This window comes from Photinus pyralis, unplaced genomic scaffold (assembly GCF_008802855.1).
Source record: "Photinus pyralis isolate 1611_PpyrPB1 unplaced genomic scaffold, Ppyr1.3 Ppyr1.4_LG6, whole genome shotgun sequence".
NCBI classification, from domain to species: Eukaryota; Metazoa; Arthropoda; class Insecta; order Coleoptera; family Lampyridae; genus Photinus; species Photinus pyralis.
In genome coordinates, this window is record NW_022170663.1 from 9857039 (window position 1) to 9876168 (window position 19130).

The 19130-nt window shown below is 35.2% G+C and overlaps 1 protein-coding gene across 2 annotated transcripts in view; it reads left to right on the forward strand.

Moving 5' to 3' along the window:
* LOC116173989 (protein kinase C, brain isozyme) overlaps nt 1-18334 on the forward strand; it is a 55168-nt gene extending 36834 nt beyond the window's left edge. Inside the window, exons 3-14 of one of the 2 annotated variants that reach the window (XM_031491754.1) lie at nt 6256-6413; nt 8038-8149; nt 8206-8334; nt 8388-8541; nt 8592-8820; nt 15979-16107; nt 16160-16333; nt 16386-16477; nt 16535-16736; nt 17551-17739; nt 17787-17927; nt 17980-18334. In XM_031491754.1, coding sequence (XP_031347614.1) covers nt 8137-8149; nt 8206-8334; nt 8388-8541; nt 8592-8820; nt 15979-16107; nt 16160-16333; nt 16386-16477; nt 16535-16736; nt 17551-17739; nt 17787-17927; nt 17980-18132 — 1605 coding nt within the window. In that variant the 5' untranslated portion in view covers nt 6256-6413; nt 8038-8136 and the 3' untranslated portion in view covers nt 18133-18334. The remainder of the gene's footprint in view (nt 1-6255; nt 6414-8037; nt 8150-8205; nt 8335-8387; nt 8542-8591; nt 8821-15978; nt 16108-16159; nt 16334-16385; nt 16478-16534; nt 16737-17550; nt 17740-17786; nt 17928-17979) is intronic. The other variant, XM_031491753.1, reaches the window with a different exon arrangement.
* The last annotated feature ends 796 nt before the right edge of the window (nt 18335-19130 follow it).

The window sequence follows — 19130 nt, forward strand, 5'->3', positions numbered from 1 at the left end:
ACTTTTTATTGAGAGGGCTAATCGAAAAAGCACGAATCGTTTTGGATTCTACGCACCAAAATTAATAAGAAAAAGTGTTTTCCCGAGAAATTTTGGAGTAGTCGATTTTTGGTAAAAAGGGAAGGTTAAGTATTCAAATACTATGGGAAGTATTCGAATACTTCTCAAAGTATTCAAATACCTTGCGAAGTATTCGAATACTTTACGAAGTATCCAAATACTTTGCGAAGTATTCGAATACTAAATATTTGTGAAAGTATTTGAGTTACAAATACAAATATTGCTTCCATAAAAGTATTTAATTACAAAGCATTTGAATACTTTAAAGGATTTGAATACTAAAAAGTATTTACAAAATCGAATACTGCCCAGCTCTGTAAGAACTGTAATACTATGTCCCCATTAAAACGGATGCAATTTGACCCAACAAGCAGACTGACGATTGGAGACAATTAAAAACACAAAAACGCATTGAAAACCAAGTGTGTAAATTGACGCAAATTTCGTTGACCGCAATTACCAGATCAATTCTTTACATCATCATGAACAATATTTGTCTGGGAAGAAACTGCAAAATGTTTTTCAGATTTAAAAATTCTACTTTACTTGTTTCTGCGAGAAAATTGAAAAAAATTATAAAATTCATTTTGCATTTTTACGAATTATCACTTATATAAATATTTAGGTTATCTAAAAAAGTTTAAATTTATGGTAGCGTTAAGTAGTGATGATTGAAAACATCAAGATTGACAAAGTAACTAAACTCAACTTTAACGGTGCACCGATTCGAAGTACTTTTAAATTATTCCCTAAAGTTCTTCAAGTATAAATTTTATTGGGGAAGTTTTTGCATGGTGCAATATATCTAATAATTCCATTTCTAAAAGAAAGAAAAATAAATTCGACTTGAGCTGAATTTTTATTATAGTCACGTAATGAAAACTTTTCCGTCACTGAACACGTGAATACTAAAAAACTTTCAGGAAACACGCATTCATTTTCTAGGGAAAACTTTGCAATTGTGGATTTATTTACATAAGATGCAAATTTCACAAAATTTAGAATGACGTTATAATGTTTCGCGCGAATATTTTCTATTTAGAGGAACCTAACCGTAAACAATAGGTACACATTTTTTTGGAAATTTTATGGCAAGTTGTACCCTTCCGTTTTAGGAAATAATGTCCGTTTATCAATCAAGTATCTCATTGATTCGGTGACATTTCCAAAATAATACAATGACTAATAGGACACCTCCTTTTCGTGATTCAAACTCTTTTTCTCGAAGTTACATTTACATAACCAGGTATGCGACGTCTTTTGTGATTTATAAGAGCCCTCCAGTTAATTTGTTATCCGAACAAATTCCAATATCGAACTTCAAATAAAAAGGAAAACCGCTCTCCCCTGCTTCTCGTGACACGTTCGAAGGGAAATGGACCTTTGTTAAAATTTTGAAGTCCCAAATGTGTCTCCGACAGATGTCAGTTAAAGGTAGAGTAAGACGTGTGCAACAAAATGGGGGTTAGTTTTCCACAGTAGTCGCCCGGAGCTCGGCTCCGATCTCGTAAACTTGGTAATTAATGCGCACTTTTCCGGAAACATTCGATAAGTTTTCCTGCAGGTGTAACAGATGCAGAATAAGACCATTGAGTACAATTACGTAGAGGTATAAGATAAGGAATAAAACGTAATGATCGATAGGGAAGGACGATACCAACAATTTTCACTGAGAAGGGGAGGATCTCCACGGGAAATTATTAAAACGACGATAGCTCTAATAAAATATGAAAACTACCGGTTTTCCATTCAAACTTTATCGTGTCGTCTTTAGCGTTCGAGTGTCATCTAAATTGAGCTGTTCGAGTGATTTTTCCACCTTCTTTGCCCATGAATTTTAATGAAATGTACCCAAAAGTTTTTCGATGCGGTGAAGTGATTTGGAAGAGGTCACGGTTGCCCTTTCGCCTACGAAACTTCGCCCTGAAAACTACCAGTACCGGCGCCATTATTGTAGTTTAGATTTTAGTATTACAGTTATCTTGCATTATTAATGCCCCTTTGTGCTTCGCTTCCTATATTCTTCCTGGCTTATGGCCCTTCCTTTGTATGTTTCTGATTTTATAGGTCGATTAACTGCTGTTTTATCTCTCCAATGCTGGCACCCTTTTGCCTTTTATTTTAATAATTCCGCGGGCCATTCTCGTTCGTTTTTGTACTACCTAGCTATTCTAATTCTAAAGGCAGAACCGTAAAACCTACCATTGAGGATACTTTGTGGAGCGCCTATTTATATTTATTTTACGCCGACGAAGGACGGAAATGTTTGATTTGTACCTACATTGGAAAGTCGCGTCGAGGTAATTTTTCTTTGCTTCAGTTCTATCTATCCCCATTTATATTTTATTGTCGTATTTCAGTATTGTGGCGGCCAACCGCTATGAAAGTAACAACATTGATTAAACGATCTAGTAAAAAAACATCCCTGCTTAAGTCTGCATACAATAGGGTTGTTTCTTTAGTCTCCATAACGCTCATACAACATTAATTATTACCCGTGTAGTTACATGAACGCATTTCTAGAGGTTTGTACGTAACTTGGAAACATTTCAAAGCAGTCGCACATTCACCATACAGCAAGTTCAAGCAATGAGTATAGTGTACCACTTCCGGCTTGGTTTCAGATTCAACCACCAAGTAGGGTTTTATTGATCTCTATTGAAATTGGTTCCGGATATTTTGCTCGGTCCAAGCAGCTAGCACTGTTTTAGTCTTTTGATTTCTCCATGGATTATTTTAATTGAGTTTTTGGTTTTTCCAAGGTGGTTATTATGTTAATATGCAAGCGACTTCAGAATAGGCCGTGTCAATGTTGAATGAAACGTTTCGTCCACTTGTTTAAGGAGCTTCATCAGGACAAGCAACAAAATAAAAATAAAATATGCGGTGACCCCACGTTGGGCGTCAAACAAATAACGCTGTGTGTAATGATATGCGATCAGTATACCGCCCAACGGAGCTATCTCCAATTACAGTTTTTTTTCTTTTTAACATTTTCTCAGGGTACGACTGGGATCCGACACAACAAGAAAAGTACTAACTTCATCTTGAAGAAATTTGACGCAGAAAAATAAAATTCTACCTGAATTTCGTACTGAGATTTAAATTGACACACCATTTATATTACCACTTTCACTAATAAATTCAACAATGTTGTTCTTCGGCGATACTTGAAATTTCGCACAGTAGCCCGAACTGCTAACCACCTGCATTGCTTATCTCGCACGCGGCATTGTTTATGGCAAAACTAATTAATTTTTGCCCAATAATATCTGTCTACTAACATCTGACCAAATAACACTTTTAACTCGCGTAAAAATTACGAAAAAATGTACCCTTATTTATGCATTTTAAATTTATCATGCAAACTAAATACAAGACATAAAATTAAATAAATTAAACAATGACCGACTAAATCTACAATAAGAGACTAATATTAAAAATGACAGTTCAACATTTTCCCATTCTGTGTCCATTTGAAATAAAAAAAAATTCCAGGTCTTATCAATTAACGTAAAAATCCAATATGGCGTCCATAAGAAATAAGAAAGTCTGTAGCTTCTACCTATAGCGTATTGTAGAAATTCTGATAAGAGTGATAACAGATTTAGATATTCCCAAAAAAAGTGCCCCTAGAAGGTGCTAACGGGAACCGTCTATTTCCGACCGTATAAGGCTATAAGCTAAGGAAAATGAAAATGAAATTTGGCATATTCAGTTTTTCAGTGATATTCTCAGTTACTTTTAAAAAATTTGTGTTTTTTTAGCCACAGACAGGGGCCACTTTTCCTCCATTTAACCTACACTTTATCTCCACGAATTTGAACCACGCTGTACACAGACGGACTGACAGAAAATCCAAAATCCGGGTCGCACGTTAATAATAGGTTACCTCGCGTACATCTTTAAAAAAGGATTTTACTTTGTAAACCATTTTCTCAATTTCGAGAAAACTCAAACAATTATTAACCGCTTGATTTAGGTTTAAAGCAATCTTACTCCAAATTTTGAGTACATTTAGAAAATAAGTAAAAGTTAGATCACCACATTTAATATAACGGTATGTAAACCAAACCCTTGTACAACCGTAAGCCGTATAAAACTGAAGGAAAATTAGCTGAAACGTCCTTACTGAATAACCCATACGAACAACTTTTCAAAAATCCATCATTCGAATTAGTTTTCCACATAATAATCGTCTCTGACACCGCATCCTACTCGTAGCTTTACTAAAGAAAGTATCATATCAAGTAAACTATTAAATTTTCCCAAACTGTAATAACTACAAAATATAAACAATGAAGGGAGGACGTGGATTTATTCATAACGATAAAAATCTCATTAGTCTCTGATCATTAAACCCGTCATCTATAATAAATTCTATTCGAGGCCGAATAAAGAGACGACAAGGACCAGTATGAGTAATGGATTGCGATAAATTTAGTTTTTCTTCCAATAAATTAATGTGTTTTAATGTGCTCATTATTTAACGTCTTATCCCTGCCAATACGTGTAAGTTTAAATCTTAAGTATTTACTTGTTTGAACAATTACAGTAATAATAATAATGTTAGCAATACAGGACCAAGTGATTACTACACGCAACTATAAAAAACAACTCTGTTCAAAAACATGAGAAACCGTCCAACGCAAATGCAAATAGTAGCCATGCATCAAAAAGTACCTCTTAAACATAATCTCATAACAGATAACACCATCCTACAAATACACTCCACAGATAATACTTGAAAACCACACACATAAATTATATTGGGATAGTACGTTACTCACAGATGAAACTATTCACAGAATAGAGCAGACATTACACTTATAAGTAAAATGCACAAATCTATTTACTTAATAGCCATTGCCATTCCAACTTGACTATATTAACCCATACAGAAAAACATCGCTAACACACGGATATAGCTCTAGAGCTTCAAGCAAACTGGAGCATGAGAGTATCAAACACATGTCTTAACTAGAAAATTGCTAAGGATAACCCAGGATTCTACAAACATACACGAAACATTATTAATGCCTTAATATTTGTTATGTAAGCCCACCAATTATTATTAATAATAACGGAGATAATTAAATTTCCGGGACTGGATACTCTCAATGGATATTTGCTGGATTGTATTGGCGAATTAGACGAAAGAAATAGGGTACATCGTAATACAACGTTTGTTTATTATTTAACAAAATTCAATGTCCATTATTACTTTCCGAGTACATGCAAAGTATAAAGGAAAATAAACACTTTTTGCATAAGATTCGAAATAAAACAGCCAGTTTTGTAAATTTTCACTTTTTTTAAATTCTTTTAATGCATTGTTCTCTCAAACTAAAAATTGTAGCGAAAAATATTAATCGCAAGAAGTTGCGTCTTGACGAGCTCTACAAAAAAGTCGCATACACTTTTCGCGAGGAGTTCAAAATAAAAACGCCAGAGGACTTTTGTAAAATGCTTACCCTTCTTTAAGTTTGGTTTTAGTTGGTTCTTTCTCGAAAACATCATACAGAAAAATGTTAGATACAAAAAAGCTGCGTCTTGAATAGCTCTATAAAAAAGTTCCGCTTTCCTGCAAGATTTGAAATAAAGGCGACAGAGAGCTTTTTGTAATTTTCTATTTTCAAAAATTTCAGATTATAATGAATTCTCATCAACAAAAGAGGCCTTTAATTTTTGAGCAATTTACAAATAATGTTATTAAGTATTACCACATTAATTTTAGAACATGCACTGAACTTCAGTGTTTCAAATAAAAACATAAAGCAAAACCGGGTTCTTTGTTGGTCTTTGGTCGATATTAAAAATCCACGCTATTTGAAATGTGAAATCGTTACAGGTGAGAGATTTGCCATCAGGTTGACACAGTCTGAGTTCAGTTTAATCGAACTACCTTGCATGTTTACAATTACTTTGAATTTGCATCCCTTTAGGTGAAATGATATTTCAAACATTCTGGTCATTTAAAGCACCTCTAGATTTTTTATATTTCTTCTCCTACGTATGCTTTATATAACGTTTTTTCTTGACTCCTTACGCTTATCTTGTACACGCACCTTTGTCTAATTCGCTTGATTACTTAAATCTTTCCCCATTTTCAAACTCACTATTACGTATTTAGTAGTTTGTAGTGCATTACTTGAATTATGTATACTTTTAGTAATTTCCAAATATTTTTTCCAGCATGTGACACTCTCGAGCAACAAAACTCTCATGTGTCAGATGTTTACCCGAGTATTCTGACTAAGCTCTTCCAGATACATCCATTCAGAAGACCCATATCAATTGTTTTATTAAACCAAAAAAGATAAAATTTTTATATAAAAATAAGAATAAAAAAGGTAAATAATTGTTATTAGTTTATGAAAGTGTTAGAAGAATCATATACATGTAATATAAGTGTGATTAACTAAAAAAAGAAGTGTAAAATAATGTTTGATATATATGACATTATTTCCTTTGCACGTACTTTGCATGTTACACCTTTTTGCTACTTGCATGTTATGCTAACTGCTTTATTAAACACACCATTAACTAAATTGATGAGTTCGCTACACCAACGTTAACAGTAATGGTTAAAGGTCCTTTAAGTAAAATAAGATTCCAAAGCATGCTAGTCTCATATTTCTTGTCAAAGAAATTGTCTGTGACCTTTCTCCAACCACCTAACCTTTGCATATCATTTTCTATTTCTTATTGACCAGCTCCCAGGGAGTAACTCACTATTCAGTTCCGCTGGGCTATCAGCAAGTTTCGACCCGTGATAGGTCAAAATCACTGACAAATATTCGCTATTTAAAAGATCTTAATTTATCTTACTTCTTGGTACTAAATTAAACAAATCTTTAATTATTTGAGTGCGGTAAATTTCAACTTACTTGTACCACATTTGACTTGTTCATGAAAATGGCAGCGCTTTAACTGCAGAAAATGATTTCGTATGTCGTACTTTAACTTGGAACTCTATTTCAGTATGTCTGTAAACAAAAGTATTGCTACCGCCGAAATTGCTCAATTTGTATTCCAACGTTGTTACCATTCCTATTGAAAAAGCGCTATTCTTCATTTCATTTAAATGTAAATTTGCGAGCACGTACAAGTATCGTTTGTTAACCCCCTAATAGACATTAAAGTAAACTTTTAACATATTTCTAGCTCGACAACCCGTGAGCACTGAAATCCCCTTCTAAAAGCTCATCAAGAAAAAAATTGTTTATAGTCTAACGGCATCCTCAAAATGGAAAAGATGATTTATATGACGCCCTTCATATTTCATATTTTCTTACGACCGCTAACCTTGCAATTGAAAAAGATAGATGTAAAAATTGTTGACACATTTTATCACCCCATTGAGAAGAGAAGAGTATCAAGTTTGCTGTGCATAGAAGCTGACATCCTCCCCTGCCGACAGCTATAAAACAACGCATCGTTTGTCAAAACCTCCACTCTAAGACGTTTAAAATTAAATTTATTCCCGCAGTAATTTACAAAGCTTACATAATGTAATGATTAAGTCTATTAATAGGTGCGTTAGGGTTAGCGTGATTGGCGTCCATTATTGTGAAACGACTACCCTTTATGAGACTGAAGAGGTTATTTCACCCGAAAAAAAAAACATGCCCGCCCCTTACAAGTTTGTCGCGTCGATGTATGCAAGTGCAATTGTGTTTATATTGTGGAATGAGTGAATAAAATCGAAATGTGATCTATCGATGCGCTTTTATGGTCACTAGTAATGTAGGGTGCTTTACTTGTATACCCCTTTTTGTTTCTAGAGTAGATGTAAAGAGTTGACATGAACAGATCGGTGATCCGGTTACATCCGCTTTGAAGTATGCAACAATCTCATTAAATAGTATGTCACGGACTTGCACGAATCCATAGAAATAACACCTATTGTCATGTTAATTCTTTTCGTATTTGTAGCCACAATCAATTTTCTAACTGGTTGATTTCCACTTTTAGGACACAAGAACTCGTCACAATTTCAAATCGCATACGTATGCATCGCCAACATTCTGTGACCATTGCGGATCGCTACTCTACGGGGTGATCCACCAGGGGATGAAATGTACAGGTAAGCTTAACCAGCGTCTAGGCTACAGGATGTGAATAAAATCCGCATTTTTACAGCATGTGACATGAATGTGCACAAACGATGCGTTGAAAGTACGCCAAATTTGTGCGGGTGCGATCACACTGAGCGACGTGGTCGTATTCAGCTTAAGGTAAATTGTGTTGGAAATAAACTGTCAGTTGAAGGTAAACGATATTGATTCAACAAAACGCTCTAATAAAAAAAAGCAACGTTTTAGTGTGCCAAGGAAGAAATTTGATACCAATGGATCCTAATGGAGCTAGCGATCCCTACGTTAAAATTAAATTAATCCCAGATAATGATAACGTTAAAAAGAAAACTAAGACAATCCGCGCTAACCTTAATCCTGTATGGAATGAAACTCTAACATTGTAAGTCAATTACCATAATTTAGTTAGTACCAAATTAGCGCAATTTCTAGCGAATTAAAGCCGGAAGACAAAGATCGTCGTCTTTTAATTGAAGTTTGGGATTGGGATCGCACTTCTCGAAATGATTTTATGGGATCTTTATCTTTTGGCATATCCGAAATAATTAAATCATCCACCGATGGTTGGTTCAAATTACTTACACAGGAGGAGGGCGAGTTTTATAACGTTCCCGTGCCGGAGGAAGGAGTCGATTTGGCTCAAATGAAGGCGCAGATTAGAGTAAGGAAGACTATATGTGTTTAAAAAGGCTCTAACAACGTTAATTAAAGTACAGCTTACTCGAATTCTTTCATTGAAGTCCATTGAATAGCCGGCTTGTTGCGTGCTGTTTAATTGTCAAAAGCGGATGTTTGATTGATTCAGTTCTCCTATTAGCTTTCCCAATTGTTTTGTAAATAAAGGTTCGCTTCTAGCAATATCGATTAATTTCTCCTAGTTAGACACAGAACAGATTTGATCCCATTTCTTTTCCACTTTTAATGCCTAGTCATTATTTTACGACACCCGAGCTTTCGGATAAATTCCTCCTCGTTTTTCGTTAATTAAAGGTATTTCGTGAATCGTAACCCAGAAGACGTTATAAAACGCCTTTTTCCAGTAAATACGTCACTTTCTAATTGAGATAATTTATTTGAATGATCCTTATTCTGACGACAAACTTGAATCTACACGAGGTACTTTATCATTTTTACGAAAAATATACCACGAAAGCAGGCTCATGATAGGGTTTTAGTGAACCTTTTTTATAGATCATTTGAAAATGTTTTTATAAATTGTTTAAATATATTTTCCACCAACATAAAAATATACTTAGGTACTATAAGAAACCTTTGAAATGCAGTGTGAAGGAGATATTATTGTGTAAAATTCAATGTCCCAGGAACGTATTAGTAGAATTTTCTCGCAGTCACATAAATATAAATGTCGGCGTCTACTACTTAAACTACACAATTTTAGGGGGTGCGGTTCAGATTGAAAAAAGCCGAGTCCGGTATGATCTCCCAATATACCTACGAATATATACACTGTGTCCAAGAGAAGGATGTCTATCATGGAGATCTTGGAAACCATAGAAGATACGAAGATGGTCAAATTATAAGGCAAAGTTGCGCAATTAAAGAGCTGTAAAGAATACCAGAAAATTCTGATTACTTTTTTCTAATTTGACCACCGCCGTATCTTCAATGGTTTCGGAAATCCCCATGATAGACATCCTATCTTGGACAGGGTGTCCTATTACTAAAGGTCGCACCCCATAGCTATGGAACCGTTAATTTCACAGCTTGTAGAAAAAGGTTTTGTTAACAAAAGCGGCCAAGAGAAATCGCGGGGAATTATTTTCAAGTTTCTAGGTTTTGCCGCAAGAGGGCATAAAATTAAAGGTTCAGCAGAAAAATGAGTTTCGTTTTTAAAATATACCCCCCAAATATGCATAACAAATGCATCATTTTACTGCAGCCAATATTGCTCTGGCTGATAAAAAATAAGGGGTGGGGGAAGAGAACATTTCTTTAAGGAATTTAATGTAACTTCGGTTTAGGGTAACCGATTTTTACATTGGAAGGAGCTCTCTTCGCAATCAGATTTTACATGAAAGAAGTCTTTTTATTAAATGGGTACCCTAAGCAAGTTAGGTCGGATGACACTGGCCATGAAAGAATACTTCTTGTTGAAAATACAACATGGTTCACCTGGTAGATTATGAAAATGCGTGTTCGAACCCCTCGATCTCGCATTATTTTTTCTATGATAGTTCACGACAAAAAGAAGGGAACGAAGAATTGTGAGAGAGAAAGGAGTAGTCACTCGAGTGCCACTTTCGAATTTTTTAATTTATTGCATAAGTTCTCAAAGTACGAAAATAATGATCTTCGTCCGCGTCTTCGTCACTGGCCCGCCCGTTAAAAACGAGCAGCCCTGATATAGGCATTTGACCATGCAAAATTCTGACAGTTTTGAAATATGGCACAGACCTAGAGTTTAACGTCCTAAATAATCTGGCGAGTTTGAAAACTTGAAGCTGCGCCTCTCGCGAAGCAATCTTGAAAAAATTTGCTGTGATTCTTGGAAAATGTTACTGTAAAGTCTTCAGAGGAAGTTGTTTCAGCGATTCTGCCCTTTTATGTCTAAGGTACCAAATATGGTTCTAATCAGTTCAGTCGTTTAGCTGAAAATGAGGTACTGGTGCTTCAAAACGTGTATTTCTGTCAAAAAAGTGGGTGTTATTTTTTACCCCAATGCAATGCAAACCTAGAAACTTTCCAGCGATTTCTCTTGGCCGCTTTTGTCAACATAATCTTTTTCCCCTGTGACCTTTATTAATAGGACATCCAGTATATACTTCTACATGGTACAATTTCTTAAACTTTTAAGGCATTTAAGTTTCCCACATTTTTCTATGTTTTTACTTCCACATTCGCGTGATACGTACCGATTTTTTTATAAATCCACATTTCATTTTATATCAGATAAGGTTTGCTGTGTATATACAGTGCGTTCAAAATATTCATATCAATAATTCTTTTATCTTACGAGATACGAAAACTGTGTCAAATATAGTTTTATATGTGACATTACGATCTATCCGATCGCATATTGCAATTTCCGGCATGACTTCCGGTTTGACTGGAAATCGATGCAACTTTTGTATTTTAAATACAATGCGTATGTTTTTTTAAGATATTTGAAAAGAGCAATCAATTTTCCGTACAACATAAAATATGCATATGGTTGATATACAAAAAAATGGAGATATTCGTGAAAATTTATGAAATCTAGCATGCCATGTGCTATATGAGACAGAAAATTCAATGATTTACTTTTGCGCAATACGACCCCCTGCGCATCCTGACAGCACACGGCGTGCTAGTTTTCATAAATTTTGTAAACATTGAATATCGAATTTCTCTATTTTTTTGTATATTTTATATATATAATAAACTTTATTATTATGGTCGGTGTTTCTTGTGAGAACTCAGGTCTAGCCTGGTTAACTAATCGCACGGATTAAAATCAAGTAACGATTAGTGTCTGTGTCTGGTGAAGTTATGTAGGGTTCTAAAGAAAAAAAAAAAAAAAAATATTCACACACTCACATTGGAAATCTAGGGATAGTATGTAATTCATACTTACCAACATAGCTATTAATGGCCACAATAGTCAACGCTATCAGGAAAGAAGAAAACAAAACAAAAATATCATTATAATAATTCCTGTAATTTTATTAAATAGAGTTTATTGTGTAAGTGTTTCTTTGGCTTTGCGTTTGGGTTGAATACGAGTGGGTTGTGATAACGTGGTGTGTTTATGTGAAGAAGGAGTTTTGTGTTTTTTAATTGTATTTATGGTGTTTCTTTGTTCCTGAGGTCGTATTTGTGAGGTTGTTTGGGTTTTTGGTGGAGATATTGCAGTATTTTGTGAGCCTGTGGTGCTGTTAAGGTTTTTGCGCTTCGGTTGTATACGAGTGGGTTGTGACAATGTGGTGTGTTTCTGTGAAGAAGGAGTTATGTGTTTTTTAAGTGTGCTAGGGCGTGTAACTTTATTGGGTGGACCTGTTTTTGTAGTGCATGTTGCGTTACTTGTATTTATGGTGTTTCTTTGTTCTTGACGTTGTATTTGTGTGGTTGCTTGGGTTTTTGGTGGGGGTATTACAGTATGTTGTGAGCATGTAGTTCTGTTAAGGTTTTCACGTTTCGGTTGAATCCGAGTTGGTTGTGATAATGTGGTGTGTTTCTGTGAAGAAGGAGTTTTGTGTTTTTTAATTGTGCTAGGACGTGTAACTTTATTGGGTGGACCTGTCTTTGTAGTGCAAGTTGTGTTACTTGTATTTGTGGTGTTTCTTTGTTCTTGAGGTTGTATTTGTGTGGTTGCTTGGGTTTTTGGTGGAGATATTGCAGTATTTTGTGAGCTAGTAGTGCTGTCAAGGTTTTTGCGTTTGGGTTGTATACGAGTGGGTTGTTTCTGAGAAGAAGGAGTATTGCGTTTTTTAACTGTGCTAGGACGTGTAACTTTATTGGGTGGACCTGTCTTTGTAGTGCAAGTTGCGTTACTTGTATTTATGGTGTTTCTTTGTTCTTGAGGTTGTATTTGTGTTGTTGCTTGGGTTTTTGGTGGAGATATTACAGTATGTTGTGAGCGTGTAGTTCTGTTAAGGTTTTCGCGTTTCGGTTGAATACGAGTGGGTTGTGATAACGTGGTGTGTTTATGTGAAGAAGGAGTATTGTGTTTTTTAACTGTGCTAGGACGTGTAACTTTATTGGGTGGACCTGTCTTTGTAGTGCAAGTTGCGTTACTTGTATTTATGGTGTTTCTTTGTTCTAGAGGTTGTGTTTGTGTTGTTGCTCGCATTATTGGTGGAGACATTACGGTATTTTGTGAGCCTCTAGTGCTGTTAAGGTTGCTGCGTTTGCGTTGAGTACGAGTGGGTTGTGATAACGAGGTGTGTTTCTGAGAGGAAAGAGTATTGTGTTTTTTAGCTGTGCAGGCCGTGTAACTTTATTGGGTGAGGGCGTCTTTGTAGTGCATGTTGCGTTACTTGTATTTATTGCGTTTGTTTGTTCAGGAAGTTGTGTTTGTGTGGTTGGTTGAGTTAAGGGTGGAGATATTACAGTATGTTGTGTGTCATGTTGTGAGTCTAAAGTGCTGTTTAGGCTTTTGCGTTTGGGTTGAATACTAATGGGTCGTGATAATGTGGTTTGCTTCAGAGGTGAATCTCTGAATGTAGTATATGTTGTATCATTTGTTGTACTTGTTTGTTCGGTAAGTTGTATTTGTGTGTTTGTTTGGGTTAGAGGTGGAGATATTACAGTATGTTGTGTACCGTGTTGTGAGGGAGTGCTGTTGTTTACATGTATACGTTGTGGATCATTTCTGTATGTAGTATCTTGTGTTATGTTTAGAAATTTACGAACAATATGGCATGTGTTGATAATGACTGCTTTTTGTAAATGTTTGTATGTGTTTTTGTCCAAACCTAATAGTTGTAAATTGTGGTGTATTGTCTTTGGTATAACTCCGGTAGCACTAAGAATAATGGGAACTATAACAGTAGATTTCATTCTCCATTGCGTCTTAAGCTCGATAGCTATATCGGTGTATTTGCGGTGTTTTTCTGCATGTGTTTTAGTTAAGTTGTTAGTGTTGGGTATGGCAATGTCTATAATACAAATGGATTTTTGCGTTTTATCTATAAGTGTAATATCTGGTCTATTATTGTGGATAGTTTTGTCTGTGAGTAGTGTCCTGTCCCAATATAATTTGTGTGTGTTGTTTTCAAGTATGATCTGTGGCGTGTATTTGTAGTATGGTGTCTTATCTGTTATGAGATTGTGTTTAAGTGCTAATTTTTGATGTATGATTTTAGCTACCTGATCGTGTCGATGTTTGTATTCAGTTTGTGCAAGTCGTGTGCATGCCGATATTATATGTTGGATTGTTTCTGATGTTTGTGAACAGAGTCGACAAGAATCGTTTGTCACTGTTTTGTCTTTATGTATGTGTTTTTTATAGTTGCGTGTATTAATGACCTGGTCTTGTATTGCTAACATGAAACCCTCAGTCTCCGGGAAGATATCACATTCAGACAACCAAGTGTGCGTTGCTATAGAATCAACACAATCCTGACTAACCTCTTGCGGAAATCGTCCATGTAACGGCTTTTGGTTCCATGTCTGTATGTTATTTGTGATGTATGTAAGTTTGGATGGAGGTGGGAGTATATTAGTTTCGTGTAGGTTAAGTGGTGTGTAAGATTTGTCTGCATATGTTACTGTTTTGTGTAGGACTGAAGTATCTGTTTTGTTATAAAAGTATTGCCGCAAATTGTGTATTTGTGTTTGGTGCAATATTTTTATATCTGTAAGTCCTCTACCTCCTTCCGAACGAGGAAGGTAAAGTCGTATAGTAGAGGAGTGAGGGTGATGTATATGGTGTTTTGTTAATAGTGTACGTGTGTTTCTCTGTATTTGTTCTAAATCTGTATTTGTCCAACGTATAATCCCAAAAGAGTATGTAAGCACTGGTGTGGCATAAGTGTTAATAGCTTTGATTGTATTTCTACCGTGTAATTTTGTTTTAAGTATACTGCGTACTCTTTGTAGGTATTGTGTGATAAGTGTTTGTTTTATACTCGTATGTTTAATGTGTGTGTTTTGCTGAAAACCAAGATACTTATAAGTTTCATTCTCGTCCATGGAATTTATTAAATTACCCTTTTTTATTTTTATTTTATTTTATTATTATTATTATTATTATTATATTCATATTTTATGTTGTCGTACAGCAAATTGATTGTTCTTTTCAAATATCGTAAAGACACATGGGCATTGCATTTGAAAAATAAAAATGACATAGATTTCCGCTGTTAAACCGGAAGTGATACCGAATTATATTTAACCAGTTGTTCGTAGTTCGTCAATTAAAAAAGATTTTGAGGTGGCGCTCTTTTCTCGAATGCGCTGTATAGAACCATTTTCAAGAAACAAACTTTTCTATTAATACTTCATTTATTTTGAACAAAGGTAAAGGAGGGTATATGAAACTTGATACATAAATATCAAAAATTTAGGTATCAAGCAAATGCAAGCAAAAATCTTTTATTTTATAAATCTTCAGGTACCATGAAGTGAAGATCATGGAAAAATGCCTCTCCAAGATGCAAATGAAACGAAAAGAAGATAAAAGCATGAGAATGTCAGTCTGAGTGTAGCTGTAGACCTAGACGTAAATAAATGACAAAGTTTTTCATAAAAAAAGACATTTTTTCTAGTACTTTGTATACTTGTTATAAATCGAAACGCATCAATTGCAACTGTCCATACAAAATTATTAGAATTTGAAAAAAAAAAGTTAATAGATTCCCCAATTGGTCGTATTCAGAATTTTAAAAAGCAAATATCTGTTGAAATTGTGCTCATACCCCTTATAGGTATCTATTATTAAGATTATTTTGGTGGCATACTTCTCCAGGGACTATCTGGAAACTAAAAAACAAATTGGACCATAGAAAAACTGTTCTGATCGTCGATTGAAAACTACACGTACACGTTGCACTTTCCCTTCAAGTAGTCAAGCAATCATCGTAGAGAAATTAGTCTTTAGGAGCAATGAAATTATTGGGCGGGTATTTCTGTAATAGCTGCAGCGTCAATTCGAGTATTTTGTTTTAATTAGCGTTGCTATAATTAGTAGCTAGGTTTATAATGCCATTAGTCATTATCTACCTGTGTTGCCTAACATTAAATCCTTGTTCAATTATACCCTTCGGGTAACACGAGCGGGCGGGCGATGCGATTTAATGGTCGCTCATTAAGGGATGAAGCAGCAGCAGTAACTTTATCGAATGAGAACGTTTTTTATATTGTTGTGTTGTTTATGTAGAAAACGTCAATAACCAGGAAGCCCACTTTAGCCGATAAGGATGTTCCGCATAATATGGGTAAATTGGATGTGATTAGGGCTACCGATTTTAATTTCTTGATGGTGCTCGGGAAGGGATCTTTCGGAAAGGTGACGCTATCGTCGCATATAAGGGTGCGTTTTTATTGTTCGTAATTTTTAGGTGATGCTGGCGGAGCGAAAGGGAACTGACGAGCTGTACGCTATTAAAATATTAAAGAAAGATATTATAATTCAAGATGACGACGTTGAATGCACGATGGTGGAGAAACGGGTGTTGGCTTTATCGAGCAAGCCACCCTTCCTTGTTCAATTACATTCCTGTTTTCAGACTATGGTTCGTATACTTTCCCTAAAAAGACGGGATTAAGCTTCTGTTTATGTTGCAGGATAGATTATACTTTGTAATGGAGTACGTCAATGGCGGGGATTTGATGTTTCAAATTCAACAGTGCGGTAAATTTAAGGAACCAGTTGCAGTGTAAGTTTACGTTTTACTTAAAAGGAAGAACCTCTACCTAATTTGCATTTAAATTAGGTTTTACTCAGCAGAAATCGCTATCGGATTATTTTTCCTGCATATGCAGGGAATCATCTACAGAGACCTAAAGTTGGACAATGTTCTGTTAGACCAGGATGGCCACATTAAAATTGCGGATTTTGGTATGTGCAAGGAGGAGATAACCGGCGATAAGACTACGAAAACCTTTTGCGGAACTCCGGATTACATCGCGCCGGAGGTAATTTTAAATTACAAACTGAAAACGTTTATTGATTGATTGATGGGTAGGTATTGAGGTAATCAATCAGGCGTTATAAATCAGCGACGGAGCTTTCAGTAATTTTAATGAAATGGAAATGCGCCGGGTCTGATGGGCACGTAAGCTCTGAATACATCCATTTCATTTTTAGCGTTCCGTCACGTTGGGTTTCTACTATTCTATAAATTAAATTTGCTTCCATTTTAATTTTCGTTTCAAAAGCTTCAATTAACCTTTTGAATTTGTTTACCTGTGGAGTGTGGGTATTTGATCAATTTTTGTGCTGTTTGCCATAGGGAAATGATTCATTTCGAAAGAAAAACATTCTTTGTATATTCCTCACATTTTTAATAAAACTCTTATTTTACAATATTTACATTGACACTTCCACCTTTGTTCTAATAAGTTCAATTTAAAAGAATTCAAAAGTTCAGAGGACTTACATGGTCCTCGTATTACTTGAACTGTAACCTTTAGATCAGGTTACCTTAAAATGTGCCAAGCCACCAACTTAGAAGGCATAAAATATGTTAATATAAAAGGTGCAGCAATAGCATATAGCATTTTTTATTCTTCACATGTAGTCATATACTTTTTTTTAATGTCTACCAATATTTTTACTAACAACGTTAAAAAAGTTTGGAAGCAAGAGACAGGATTCGAGCTCAACAACTGATCTTTCTTATGGTAATTTTTGATATAGTTGTGGCTTAAATTTGATGGTGCAAAAACGGCAGGGCACCCCTCCCGCAATGCAAAATGAGATATTTAACTTTTCAAAACGGTATTTTAGATAATTCTGTATCAACCGTACGGTAAATCGGTTGATTGGTGGGCATACGGAGTCCTTTTATACGAGATGTTGGTCGGGCAACCTCCATTCGATGGGGAAGATGAAGAAGAACTGTTCGCGGCAATAACAGACCACAACGTGAGCTACCCGAAGGGTTTATCGAAGGAAGCCAAGGAGATCTGCAAAGGGGTATTTTTATAGGCGCCAATTTTGCCGTGTAACCGAAATTTTTCCAGTTCCTCACCAAAAATCCATCGAAACGTTTGGGTTGCGGATCGCGCGGCGAGGACGACGTTCGCGGCCATTCCTTCTTCAGGCGAATCGATTGGGATAAGATCGAAAATCGCGAAGTCCAGCCGCCGTTTAAACCCAAAATTGTAAGTCCAGTAGGTTGATGCGTGGTACTCGTTGCTAAAATTTCGTTCACAGAAACATCGCAAGGACGTTAGCAATTTCGATAAGCAATTTACGTCAGAGAAAATAGAACTAACTCCAACCGATAAATTATTCATGATGAACTTAGATCAGACGGAATTTATGGGCTTTTCATTTTTAAATCCCGAATTTATCCAGCATGTTTAAATATAACTACTTAATTAATATAATTATCTACTTAATTGATTCTTTTATGTGTAAAACTCGAATAATAGTGTAGTTTATTTAATTAAACTCTCTTCTAGTCTGGTAAGGAGCCTACCGATATTGCACTTTCTCATTACTGCTAGTTATAATTGTATCATAGTTTTAAATAAGCCATGTTTAATAATAAATCAACTATTGTGTATTCATGATTGTAAAATACTCAAATAAATCTCGTTCAACTCTTTCAAATACTTGCACTTTGTTGTTATTATCGATACTGTTGGCATCAAACACTAGCTGTTAATATGAGAGATGATGGACATGACGCAGTTTTTGAAAACTGAAGGTAAGTATTGAAATTTTTCACTTAGGTACCGTAATAAACAGTCTTATGCAATCTAAGAATAGATGACGTTTTCACTCATTGCCCGAAAAAAAGAAGTTTGTAAACAAACGAGCCCTCAAAATAAGGTGTATCTGCCACAAAACCGATTTTGAAAATTATCTGTGACTGAAACCTTTGATTTGTGAACGTTCTGAAAATTTTGAAAGAGTGCATATGGATTATGTTGGACCATTCGAAAACGACTATTTTCTTATATTATAGTTAACACCAATCCTGAAGCGATCAAAAAGAGTAAGAAATCATCCCATGAAATACTGTAAAACTTCTTTAATATCCTAATATTTTTATTGGCCACTGTAATGGCACACCGTTTCTAAAAAAATAATTTCTTTTTATCTTCTACAGTGTAGGGTAGAATTTGAATTTGACAGTGTAACCTAAAGGTTCAATTTAGTTAACAGTGTATGTATTTACGTAAGATTATTTTAGCACTTCATAATAAGCAAAGTATTCCGCATTATGGCGCGACAATTATGATTCACGAAGTATAGGTAATGAAAGAAAGCATATTTCATTCGCTCTCTGAAAGCGGCCACGTACATTAGTAGCGTTTTGGCCAAAGAGACGCCTACATGAGAATTACATAAGCTCT